Source organism: Oncorhynchus keta, chromosome 4 (genome assembly GCF_023373465.1).
Source record: "Oncorhynchus keta strain PuntledgeMale-10-30-2019 chromosome 4, Oket_V2, whole genome shotgun sequence".
Classification (NCBI taxonomy): Eukaryota; Metazoa; Chordata; class Actinopteri; order Salmoniformes; family Salmonidae; genus Oncorhynchus; species Oncorhynchus keta.
In genome coordinates, this window is record NC_068424.1 from 32,767,933 (window position 1) to 32,781,528 (window position 13,596).

Genomic DNA, 13,596 nt, shown 5'->3' on the forward strand with positions numbered 1-13,596 from the left:
AGACAATGGCACGGTAAAACCATGGGCAGGTTCATTGTACATACCAAATGAACCCTATTCCCTATATAGTGCACTACTTTTAACCGGGCGATACCAGTGCACTATAAAGGGAATAGGCTGCCTTTTGGGACACATCCTTCAACTCTCCTCTTGTGCTAAATCTAAGCTCACTGGGGTGTGGGAATGTGACGATGTGGCCAAAAGTGAGGGATCAGACCCCCTGCACCCTTCCCTAATCCGCACCCCACAGAGATAACAACAATGTGACGGGGCTCCAGTCATGTGACCAGGTGAGGAATGTGTTCGACTCCCAAGCATCCCCCAGGATAGGATACATAGTGCTGATCTGATCCATGCACCACACACAACACAACACACTAGTCTGACTGATGAACAGGACAGGAAGCGGAGCCCTGATAGGTAGATCTAATCCTGGACCATACACAACACAACACACTAGTCTGACTGATGAACAGGACAGGAAGCGGAGCCCTGATAGGTAGATCTAATCCTGGACCATACACAACACAACACACTAGTCTGACTGATGAACAGGACAGGAAGCGGAGCCCTGATAGGTAGATCTAATCCTGGACCACACACAACACAACACACTAGTCTGACTGATGAACAGGACAGGAAGCGGAGCCCTGATAGGTAGATCTAATCCTGGACCACACACAACACAACACACTAGTCTGACTGATGAACAGGACAGGAAGTAGAGCCCTGATAGGTAGATCTAATCCTGGACCATACACAACACAACACACTAGTCTGACTGATGAACAGGACAGGAAGCGGAGCCCTGATAGGTAGATCTAATCCTGGACCATACACAACACAACACACTAGTCTGACTGATGAACAGGACAGGAAGCGGAGCCCTGATAGGTAGATCTAATCCTGGACCACACACAACACAACACACTAGTCTGACTGATGAACAGGACAGGAAGTAGAGCCCTGATAGGTAGATCTAATCCTGGACCATACACAACACAACACACTAGTCTGACTGATGAACAGGACAGGAAGCGGAGCCCTGATAGGTAGATCTAATCCTGGACCATACACAACACAACACACTAGTCTGACTGATGATCAGGACAGGAAGCGGAGCCCTGATAGGTAGATCTAATCCTGGACCATACACAACACAATAGTCTGACTGATGAACAGGACAGGAAGTAGAGCCCTGATAGGTAGATCTAATCCTGGACCATACACAACACAACACACTAGTCTGACTGATGAACAGGACAGGAAGCGGAGCCCTGATAGGTAGATCTAATCCTGGACCACACACAACACACTAGTCTGATTGATGTACAGGACAGGAAGCGGAGCCCTGATAGGTAGATCTAATCCTGGACCATACACAACACACTAGTCTGACTGATGAACAGGACAGGAAGCGGAGCCCTGATAGGTAGATCTAATCCTGGACCATACACAACACAACACACTAGTCTGACTGATGAACAGGACAGGAAGCGGAGCCCTGATAGGTAGATCTAATCCTGGACCACACAACATACCAGTCTGACCAATACACACACAACAAACAGATAGCCCACTAATCCTCTCTTAACGAAATGTAGCCAACCACACTGATAAATGCACAGGGCAAAAAAAGTCATAAACTGAGTAGCATGGGTGTAAGGAAACTGCCCTGGCGGCCAATGTCTACTGCAGGGTTGCCCTAGCACTACACAGCTGGTTCAAATAATCAACTAACCATGAAGGTTTGATCATTTGAATCAGCTGTGTAGTGTTAGGGCAAAAACCAAAATGTGCACCGCTTGGGGTCCTGAGTACCGAGTTTGGGAAACACCAGTCTACTGAAACTAGACCAGCACCCATCCACTGTAACTACTACAATTACTATGCTACTATTACACTAATGACACTACAGTACAAGAGTTACAACCAAAAAAAAACAACACAGAATGGAATACATGCTCATAAGCTCTGTGTGTGAGACTGATTATTCAGAGGTTGTTGATTCTCGCTTTTCACAAGCTCTTGGTGGCAGCCCCGGCTACGAAAACCCAACAATGTCCCTAGTTTGACACTAGGGTGTACACACCAGTCTCACAGTGGTAAAGCAATATGAGTGTGGTCCAGTACTTACTGTGCATAGAGCCCTGTGGGAGGGCCGAGGCTTTAGGCGGGCTGATTCTACTCTTGGGTTGGGCCCCCGTGTCCCCAGTCTGTGCCTGGCTTAGGTGGCTTTGGCTCTGGGACTGAGTCTGAGATTGCATCTGGCTCTGCTGTTTGTCTGTCTGCTGCTGTGCAGCCAGGGCCCTCTGCTTGGTCAGGGTCCCGTCGCTGCCAGCCCTCATCAGCTTCTCCCCCACACTCACCACCCTGGCTCGGGCCCCTCCCGGAGCCTCCTTACGGGAGGATGGCAGCTTGGATCCTGCACCGACCGAGGAGGGCCGAGCCAGCCTCGAAGCTTTAGACATTCTGGTGAAAGTCAGTGAAAGGTCTCTGGGACTCTCAGTCTATCGGTCTCTCTCAGTCTCTGTCAGTGCCAGGTCCGGGGTAGGTGAAAGGGTAGGGTATTCCAGGTCTCAGGGCTCCTCAGTGTGTCTCCCACTCAGCTCTGCGAGTCCTGACTGGAGCAGGTAGGCTGGGCTGAGCAGCCAGAGGGAAGAGGGCACTTTTGGGAAGGCAGAAGGGGAGGAGGAGGAGGAGAGAGAGAGAGAGAGAAGGGGCGGGAAGAGTCAACAGGTCCCTGGAAGGTGTACTCTTCTCCTGGCAGGGCCTCCTGGGCTCATCCTCCAAAGCAAACAGAGCTGTGTGTGTGTGTGTGTGTGTGTGTGTGTGTGTGTGTGTGTGTGTGTGTGTGTGTGTGTGTGTGTGTGTGTGTGTGTGTGTGTGTGTGTGTGTGTATGTGTGCGTGAGCGAGCGAGTCTTCAAACCTGTGGATCAGCAGGAGGTGGCGGGCCAAATGCAGAGAAGAAGCCAGGTCCTTAGTGTCAGCGCATTCCAGCTCTATAACCCTCTGTCTTTCCTCTCTGTCGCCCGATCTGTCACACCCTCTCGTCTCCTTTTCTTGAATCCTGCATACTCCCTCTCTCATTGACGACCCTGTCAAACACAGACAGTTCTTAGTCCGAGGCAGTTCTTTTCCGTCTCCTCTTTTCCTTCTCTCCACTGCTCCGCAGTAGTTCTCTTTTTTCTTCTTTCCTCTTCTCTTTCTTTTTTCGGCTTTCCTCTTCTTTGCTCTTCCACTGCTTTTCTGATGCTCAGTATGTAACTGTTCCAGTGCTTGGGCGAGCACCGGGCGAAACACACGGAGAGATAGAGAGAGAGAGGGATATGGAGAGAGAGAGAGAGAGGGGAACAGAGAGAGCGAGAGAGAGAGAGAGAGAGAGAGAAAAAAAAGAGCACGAGGGAGAGAGCAGGAGAGAGAAAGAGAGCGGAGGATTTGGGATCCCTCCTCTTCAGGTGCAGCTGCTGAAGCCGTTCCAGATGTGTGTCAGTCGCTTCACGTCACCGCTCAGCCGCCCAGCACACACACAGCTGCACGCATTCCTGCTCACCACTCCATCGACGGATTCACCTCAAACTCCCATCCCTCTCTCTCCCACTTTCCTTCTCCTTTCTCTCTCTCCTTCCCTCGTTCACACTGTCCCTCCAGCTCAGTTTCACTCCTCCTCATGCGTGAGAAAAGACGATGTCCTGAAAATGGAAGCAGTCAGAATACACACACACACACACACACACACACACACACACACACACACACACACACACATTCTCACACACACACTCTAACATATACATAAGACCCCTTCACTGGGGGAATTTACAGGGAATTAAAGAGCACAGAGGAAAGGTGGATTAATGTAAAGCACAGCAAGCTTCGCTGGACGGTGTGTGTGTGTGGCCCTGATAGGCTGCCACACAGAGCTTCAGATAAAAGAAAGGGAGAGAAAGGGGGGAGTAAGACCAGTGAGAGGCAACATTGAGAGATGAGAGAGAGAGAGATGAGAGAGGGAGAGGGGGAGAGAGAGAACAGTGAAGGCGAGATACATTTTTTAAAAGACATAAGAAGTTCATTTGGGGACCGGAGAGCTTCAGAGGGGCATTCTCCTCCGTCTCTCCTCTCCCCTCTCCTCCCTCTCCTCAGAACCTACACAAAATGTTCTTTACATCTGTACACACTACTCATCCTCACACTCAGCACTAACTCCTCTCCTGAGTTAAGGTATAGGATACATCCCAATTGGCACCCTATTCCCTATATAGTGTACTACCTTTGGCCAGGGTCCATCAGGCTCTGGTAATTGGTCATGCACTACAGTATATAGGAAATAGCGTGCCATTTGGGACAGAACCATAAACACAATCTCAGACTTCAGTATGGGTATGAAACAAGATGCTGACAGACCCATGGTCAGACTGTCCTCATTTCAATGCCTTGATCTCCAATAGGAAGAACAAAATAACTGATCTGGAGACGGTGGTAAAAACAAAGTTAACTACAGAGATGACAGAATCCCTGAGGGATTCCGTGAGGCTGATCGTTTACAGGCAGTTCACAACACATTTAGACCCACACACGCACGCACACACACACACACGGTATGATTCACATACAGTGGGGCAAAAAAGTTTAGTCAGCCACCAATTGTGCAAGTTCTCCCACTTAAAAAGATGAGAGTGGCCTGTAATTATCATCACAGGTACACTTCAACTATGACAGACAAAATGAGAAGAAAAAAAATCCAGAAAATCACATTGTAGGATTTTTTATGAATTTATTTGCAAATTATGGTGGAAAATAAGTATTTGGTCAATAACAAAAGTTTATCTCAATACTTTGTTATATAGCCTTTGTTGGCAATGACAGAGATCAAACGTTTTCTGTAAGTCTTCACAAGGTTTTCACACACTGTTGCTGGTAGTTTGGCCCATTCCTCCATGCAGATCTCCTCTAGAGCAGTGATGTTTTGGGGCTGTTGCTGGGCAACACAGACTTTCAACTCCCTCCAAAGATTTTCTATGGGGTTGAGATCTGGAGACTGGCTAGGCCACTCCAGGACCTTGAAATGCTTCTTACGAAGCCACTCCTTCGTTGCCCGGGCGGTGTGTTTGGGATCATTGTCATGCTGAAAGACCCAGCCACGTTTCATCTTCAATGCCCTTGCTGATGGAAGAAGGTTTTCACTCAAAATCTCACGATACATGGCCCCATTCAGTCTTTCCTTTACACGGATCAGTCGTCCTGGTCCCTTTGCAGAAAAACAGCCCCAAAGCATGATGTTTCCACCCCCATGCTTCACAGTAGGTATGGTGTTTTTTGGATGCAACTCAGCATTCTTTGTCCTCCAAACACGACGAGTTGAGTTTTTACCAAAAAGTTATATTTTGGTTTCATTTGACCATATGACATTCTCCCAATCTTCTTCTGGATCATCCAAATGCTCTTTAGCAAACTTCAGACGGGCCTGGACATGTACTGGCTTAAGCAGGGGGACACGTCTGGCACTGCAGGATTTGAGTCCCTGGCGTGTGTTACTGATGGTAGGCTTTGTTACTTTGGTCCCAGCTCTCTGCAGGTCATTCACTAGGTCCCCCCGTGTGGTTCTGGGATTTTTGCTCACCGTTCTTGTGATCATTTTGACCCCACGGGGTGAGATCTTGCGTGCCAGATCGAGGGAGATTATCAGTGGTCTTGTATGTCTTCCATTTCCTAATAATTGCTCCCACAGTTGATTTCTTCAAACCAGGCTGCTTACCTATTGCAGATTCAGTCTTCCCAGCCTGGTGCAGGTCTACAATTTTCTTTCTGGTGTCCTTTGACAGCTCTTTAGTCTCTGCCATAGTGGAGTTTGGAGTGTGACTGTTTGAGGTTGTGGACATGTGTCTTTTATACTGATAACAAGTTCAAACAGGTGCCATTAATACAGGTAACGAGTAGAGGACAGAGGAGCCTCTTAAAGAAGTTACAGGTCTGTGAGAGCCAGAAATCTTGCTTGTTTGTAGGTGACCAAATACTTATTTTCCACCATAATTTGCAAATAAATTCATTAAAAATCCTACAATGTGATGTTTTTTCTCATTTTGTCTGTCATAGTTGAAGTGGGAGAACTTGCACAATTGGTGGCTGACTAAATACTTTTTTGCCCCACTGTATGACTACGAAACTACATCACTGACAACACTGCTGTCAGGCTCCAGAGGCTACCCACCACTCACATATCATGGTGCATGTGCTCAGTTTCAGTGTGTAGCATGTGGCTGGCGTGTGAAGCAGAAGTGTGTTAGCTTGATGTACTGTACGTGTCATAGCGTGCTGAGAGACTTAACACCGTGGAGAGGATTATAGTGAGCCCAGGATGAACGGAGGCAGACAACAAACTATGAGAGGAGGAAAGAGCAGCCAGTCGTAGCCAAAAGGCTGTACCACCAGGTCTGTTTCCACAGGAAAGAGGGGATCACCAGTTCCCCATCTGATTGGACCGTACCACTAATCTATTTCCATAGGGTGGGGAAATTGGATGGTTGGTTGACTGGTAAAGATGAAGACGGTGTGGGACATAATGGAAACCGAGCAATGATATGCTTGTACAACCGTATCAGACATTTTTCTTTAAACAGTTGGAAGAGATGCTGAAGAAATGTACTGTATGTATGTATGTATGTATGTATGTATGTATGTATGTATGTATGTATGTATGTATGTATGTATGTATGTATGTATGTATGTATGTATGTATGTATGTATGCATGTATGTGAGCGTGCACACACACAGTGACAGACACAGAAACAGACACGCACACACAATCAGACCCACCGAAGCTGATTCTACAACCTAATCCCCTTGATGTGTCAGAGTAATATTGTTTACTGAGCAGCTGAATACATTTGTGTCTATTGGGTTTACTAAACTCAGTCTGAATCCTGTTCCTAAATGGCACCCTAGTCCCGACATAGGGCTCTGATAAGCAAATATTGCACTATGGCCCCCGAAACAGACAGCCACACACACACACCGACGCAGTCGCCATGTGATTTGCAATAACTCCCCGATCCCCCTCGTCAAAAGTAGTCCACGAATAGGGGAATAGGTTGCCATTTGGGATGCGGCCCTAAGCCTCGTTCTTAGGAGAATGTGAGGAAGAGAAAAACGGACGTTTCGCCGTGAGTAAAGGGAAACAATGCCAGATTACAACCGTCCAATCTTATGAAGGAAAGGATGTGAACGGAAGCAGCGTCGGGCCTTTGGCTCAACTTCATTTTCTATTGTGAAACGTAGAAACCAAACTCTGACGCAGACATACATAGAGAAACAAATATAAACACAGACTCACTTATATCCGCTACAGTGAACCAATGCCACCAGCGATTACTTCCTAAAAATAAGCAATGATTTTGTTCAATGTGTGTGTGTATGTGTGTATGTGTGTGTATGTGTGTATGTGTGTATGTGTGTATGTGTGTATGTGTGTGTATGTGTGTATGTGTATATGTGTATGTGTGTATGTGTGTATGTGTGTATGTGTGTATGTGTGTGTGTGTGTGTGTGTGTGTGTGTGTGTGTGTGTGTGTGTGTGTGTGTGTGTGTGTGTGTATGTGTGTGTGTGTGTGTGTGTGTGTGTGTGTGTGTGTGTGTGTGTGTGTGTGTGTGTGTGTGTGTGTGTGTGTGTGTGTGTGTGTGTGTGTGTGTGTGTGTGTGTGTGTGTGTGTGTGTGTGTGTGTGTGTGTGTGCACTACTTCACTCAGACTCAAATGAAAACCCTCTAATAATACGATGTGAATTGGATAGCTCCCCGAGGCATCCTGACTTTAACCCAATGCTGATTGTACGGTACGCTGCAGTACTCTTTGAAGATAAGTCTATGTTCAAAGCCCTTAAATAACATATCATTTATGGACAGACATCGTTTCTCAATCAAGTCGTTAGAAAGATTAAAAAGTGAATGAAAGTATGACATAACACATACTGTACCTCTCAAGCAGTGGTCTTCAAAGCCGGGGTCGAGTCGCGGGGAAGTATGTACAGTTGAAGTCGGAGGTTTACAAGTCGGAGGTTTACATACACTTAGGTTGGAGTCATTAAAACTCGTTTTTCAACCACTCCACACATTTCTTCTTAACAAACTATAGTTTTGGCAAGTCGGTTAGGACATCTACTTTATGTATGACACAAGTCATTTTTCCAACAATTGTTTACAGACAGATTATTTCACTGTATCACAACTCCTGTGGGTCAGAAGTTTACATACACTAAGTTGACTGTGCCTTTAAACTGCTTGGAAAATTCCAGAAAATTATGTCATGGCTTTAAAAGCTTCTGATAGGCTAATTGACATCATTTGAGTCAATTCGAGGTGTACCTGTGGATGTATTTCAAGGCCTACCTTCAAGCTCAGTGGATCTTTGCTTGACATGATGGAAAATCAAAAGAAATCAGAAATTGTAGACCTCCCCAAGTGTGGTTCAACCTTGGGAGCAATTTGCAAATGCCTGAAGGTACAAACAATAGTAGGCAAGTATAAACACCATTGGACCACGCATCCGCCATACCTCTCAGGAAGGAGACGCATTTTGTCTCCATCTGTCTTGCAAGGGGGAGGCTTGCAAGCCAAAGAACACCATCCCAACCGTGAAGCACAGGGGTGGCAGCATCATGTTGTGGGGGTGCTTTGTTGCAGGAGGGACTGGTGCACTTCACAAAATAGATGGCATAATGAGGAAGGATAATTATGTGGATATTTTGAAGCAACATCTGAAGACATCAGTCAGGAAGTTAAAGCTTGGTCGCAGGTACTCTAATTTGTTGACTTCTGTAATTGAAAAAGCCTTGGTTTCATGCATCAGAAGACCTCCTCCCTAAGCTTGTTTTACTCACTGCTTTAGCACATTCCTCCAAACCTGATATCCTTGCCGTGTCTGAATCCTGGCTTAAGAAGGCCACCAAAAAGTCTGAGATTTCCATACCAAACTACAACATTTTCTGTCAAGATAGAACTGCCAAAGGGGGAGGAGTTGCAATCTACTGCAGAGATAGCTTGCAAACTTCTGTCATACTTTCCAGGTCTATGCCCAAACAGTTTGAGCTTATAATTTAAAAAATGTATTTCTCCAGAAATAAGTCTCTCACGGTTGCCACCTGTTATAGACCCCCCTCAGCTCCCAGCTTTGCCCTGGACACCATGTGTGAATTGATTGCCCCCCATCTCTCTTCAGAGTTCGTTCTATTAGGTGACCTAAACTGGGATTAGCATAACACCCCAGCAGTCCTACACAAATTATCAACGAAAGCACCAGGTACAACCCTAAATCTGTAAACATGGGCACCCTCATAGATATCATCCGAACCAACTTGCCCTCCAAATACACCTCTGCTGTTTTCAACCAGTATCTCAGCGATCACCGCCTCATTGCCTGCATCCGCTATGGGTCCGCGGTCAAACGACCAACCCTCATCACTGTCAATCGCTCTCTACACTTCTGCGAGCAGGCTTTTCTAATCGACCTGGCCCAGGTATCCTGGAAGGATATTGGAGGATGCCTGGTCGAGGATGCCTGGTCATTCTTTAAAAGTAATTTCCTCACCATCTTAAATAAGCATGCCCTTTAAAAAAAATGTAGAACTAAGAAAACAGATATAGCCCTTGGTTCACTCCAGACCTGACTGACTTTGACCAGCACAAAAACATCCTGTGGCAGACTGCAAGAGCATTGAATAGTCCCCGCAATATAAAACTGTTCAGGGAAGTCAGGAACCAATACACACAGTCAGTCAGGAAATCAAAGGCTAGCTTTTTCAAACAGAAATTTGAATCGTGTTGCTCTAACTCCAAATAGTTTTGGTACACTGTAAAGTCCATGGAGAACAAGAGCACCTCCTCCCATCTGCCCACTGTACTGAGGCTAGGTGACACGGTCACCACCGATAAATCAATGATAATCGAAAATTTCAACAAGCATTACTCTACGGCTAGCCATGCTTTCCTCCTGGCTGCTCCAACCCCGGCCAACAGCTCCGCACCCCTTGCAGCTACTTGCCCGAGCCTCCCCAGCTTCTCCGTCACCCAAATCCAGATCGTAGATGTTCTGAAAGAGCTGCAAAACCAGGACCCGCACAAATCAGCTGGCCTAGACAATCTGGACCCTCTCTTTCTAAAATGATTCGCCGCCATTGTTGCAACCCCTATTCCCAGGCTGTTCAACCTCTTTCATTTAGTCCGAGATCCCTAAAGATTGGAAAGTTGCCACGGTCATCCCCCTCTTCAAAGGGCGTGACACTCTAGACCCAAACTGTTACAGACCTATATCCATCCTGCCCTGCCTTTCTAAAGTCTTCGAAAGCCAAGTTAATAAAGAGATCACTGACCATTTCGAATCCCACCATACCTTCTCCGCTGTGCAATCCGGTTTCCGAGCTGGTCACGGGTGCACCTCAGCCACGCTCAAGGTACTAAACGATATCATAACTGACATCGATAAAAGACAGTACTGTGCAGCCATCTTCATCGACCTGGCCAAGGCTATCGACTCACCATATTCTTATCGGCAGACTCAACAGCCTTGGTTTCTCAAATGACTGCCTCGCCTGGTTTACCAACTACTTCGCAGACAAAGTTCAACGTGTAAAATCGGAGGTCCTTTTGTCTGGATCTCTGGCAGTCTCTATGGGGGTACCACAGGGTTCAATTCTCGGGCCAACTCATTTCTCTGTATATATCAACGATGTCGCTCTTGCTGCGGGTGATTCCCTGATCCACCTCTACGCAGACAACACAATTCTGTATACATCTGGCCCTTCTTTGGACACTGTGTTAACTAACCTCAAAACGAGCTTCAATGCCATACAAAACTCCTTCTGTGGCCTCCAACTGCTCTTAAATGGTAGCAAAACCAAATGTATGCTTTTCAACCGTTCGCTGCCCGTACCCACCCGCCAGACTAGCGTCTCTACTCTGGACAGTTCTGACCTAGAATATGTGGACAACTATAAATACCTAGGTGTCTGGCTAGACTGTAAACTCTCCTTCCAGACTCATATCAAACATCTCCAATCCAAAATCAAATCTAGAATCGGCTTTCTATTCTGCAACAAAGCCTCCTTCACTCACGACGCCAAACTTACCCTAGTAAAACGGACTATCCTACCGATCCTCGACTTCGGTGATGTCATCTACAAAATAGCTTCCAATACTCTACTCAGCAAATTGGATGTAGTCTACCACAGTGCCATCCGTTTTGTTACCAAAGTGCCTTATACCACCCACCACTGCGACCTGTATGCTCTAGTCAGCTGGCCCTCGCTACATATTCGTCGCCAGACCCACTGGCTTCAGGTCATCTATAAGTCTATGCTAGGTAAAGCTCTGCCTTATCTCAGCTCACTGGTCACGATAACAACACCCACCTGTAGCACGTGCTCCAGCAGGTATATCTCATTGGTCATACCCAAGGCCAACACCCACTTTGGCTGCCTTTTCTTCCAGTTCTCTGCTGCCAGTGACTGGAACGAATTGCAAAAAAAAAAAATTGCTGAAGCTGGAGCTTTACATTTCCCTCACTAACTTTAAACATCAACTATCTGAGTGGCTAACCGATCGCTGCAGCTGTACATAGTCCATCTGTAAATAGCCCACCCAGCTCATCCCCATATTGTTTTTATTTACTTTGCTGCCCTTTTGAACACCATTAACACTACTTACACACCATCATCTGCTCATCATCAGCTGCTCATCTACCACTCCAGTGTTAATCTGCTAAATTGTAATTACTTTGCTACTATGGCCTATTTATTGCCTTACCTCACGCCATTTGCACACACTGTATATAGACTTTTTTTTCTTTCTATTGTGTTATTGACTGTAGGCTTGTTTATTCCATGTTTAACTCTGTGTTGTTTCTGTCACACTGCTTTGCTTTATCTTGGCCAGGTCGCAGTTGTAAATGAAAACTTGTTCTCAACTAGTTTACCTGGTTAAATTAAGATGAAAAAAAAATTAAAAAAAATGGGTCTTCCAAATGGACAATGACCCCAAGCATACTTCCAAAGTTGTGGCAAAACGGCTTAAGGACAACAAAGTCAAGGTATTGGAGTGGCCATCACAAAGCCCTTACCTCAATCCTATAGCAAATTTGTGGGCAGAACTGAAAAAGCATGTGCGAGCAAGGAGGCCTACAAACCTGACTCAGTTACACCAGCTCTGTCAGGAGGAATGGGCCAAAATTCACCCAACTTATTGTGGGAAGCTTGTGGAAGGCTACCAGAAACGTTTGACCCAAGTTAAACCATTTAAAGGCAATGCTACCAAATACTAATTGAGTGTATGTAAACTTTTAACCCACTGGGAATGTGATGAAAGAAATAAAAGCTGAAATAAATCATTTTCTCAATTATTATTCTGACATTTCACATTCTTAAAATAAAGTGGTGATCCTAACTGACCTAAGACAGGGAATTTTTACTAGGATTAAATGTCAGGAATTGTGAAAAACTGAGTTTAAATGTATTTGGCTAAGGTGTATGTAAACTTTTGACTTCAACTGTATATTGTATGTTATGTATATTGTATGTGATAATATTAAAACATTTTTGAGAAAGAAAATACAATTTATTTGAGTAAATGTATTTATTGGTTTCTTTTTATTTTGATAAGAATTGAATGTTATTTGTTGATGTATAATTTGAAATGTACCGATTTTAAAGGTTGTGTTATTCTATTTGGGGTGGGGTGGGGTCACAGTACAGACTTAAAATGTGTCACAAATGGCCGATTCCCGATATAGTGTACTACTTTTGAAGGCCCATAGGAATTAAGGTGCCATTTGGGACACAGCCTTGGATACAGAATAGGTAAGTCCGACAGGTTTGGTGGTATAGGGGATAACAGGGAGAGAAAAGAGAAGTGTTTCCCCTAGGATTTTTTCCAGCTGCGGTGGGTGGAGGCTTGGTAGCCAGTGGCGCTGTCTCCAACCAACATTTTTTTAGAGAACCATTCACCGCGTTGTTTATAGCAAATTCCCTGCAATTGTACACATTTTGCCATGCAGTAGAGAGAACATTTTCTGTCTAGTTTTTATTTTGGTGATTGTTAGTTCTCAAAGATGATCTTATTAAAAAATTTATAGCGACATGATCTTTTCTACATACTTTATATCTGGTTTAAGTCATTTTAGTCCTCTGCCGCTGCTAAATTAACAGAGGGGAAAAACTGAAGAGGGAAGTGGGGCTATTGGTACGTAAAGGTCAAAATCACTCATGTGCGGTATGCTACAACAGGGAAGGGAGGCAGAGAGGGGGAGGGGGAGGTGGGGTTACTCATTGACTTGTTGGAGCTCGGCCCTGGAGATATGGAGTCAGAGGTTTTAGTAGGGGAGGAGGAGGGGGGCGGGAGGGGGGTTGTTAAGAAGGGTCTGAGTGCCTCTGTGGTATTTGTGTAATTAAACGGTTGTTCCATCTCTAGACTGTTATTAGGAGCAGGATGGGGCACCTGCATAAAAACTGGCACTATAGGCGCTGGGCTCAATGCCACACTGGACTCTATTACTGTTATACAGTGACGGGCACAAACCTTTCATCAGTTCTAAGTGGAATGCATTTATTTGAG

At 45.5% G+C, this 13,596-nt stretch overlaps 1 protein-coding gene across 1 annotated transcript in view; it reads right to left on the minus strand.

The window, feature by feature from the left end:
- Nucleotides 1-2,866, minus strand: part of LOC118373923 (sickle tail protein homolog) — a 156,181-nt gene extending 153,315 nt beyond the window's left edge. The window contains 1 exon segment of the mRNA XM_035760257.2: nt 2,138-2,866. Within this exon segment, the coding sequence (XP_035616150.2) occupies nt 2,138-2,471 (334 nt within the window). The 5' untranslated portion in view covers nt 2,472-2,866.
- Nucleotides 2,867-13,596: the final 10,730 nt, after the last annotated feature.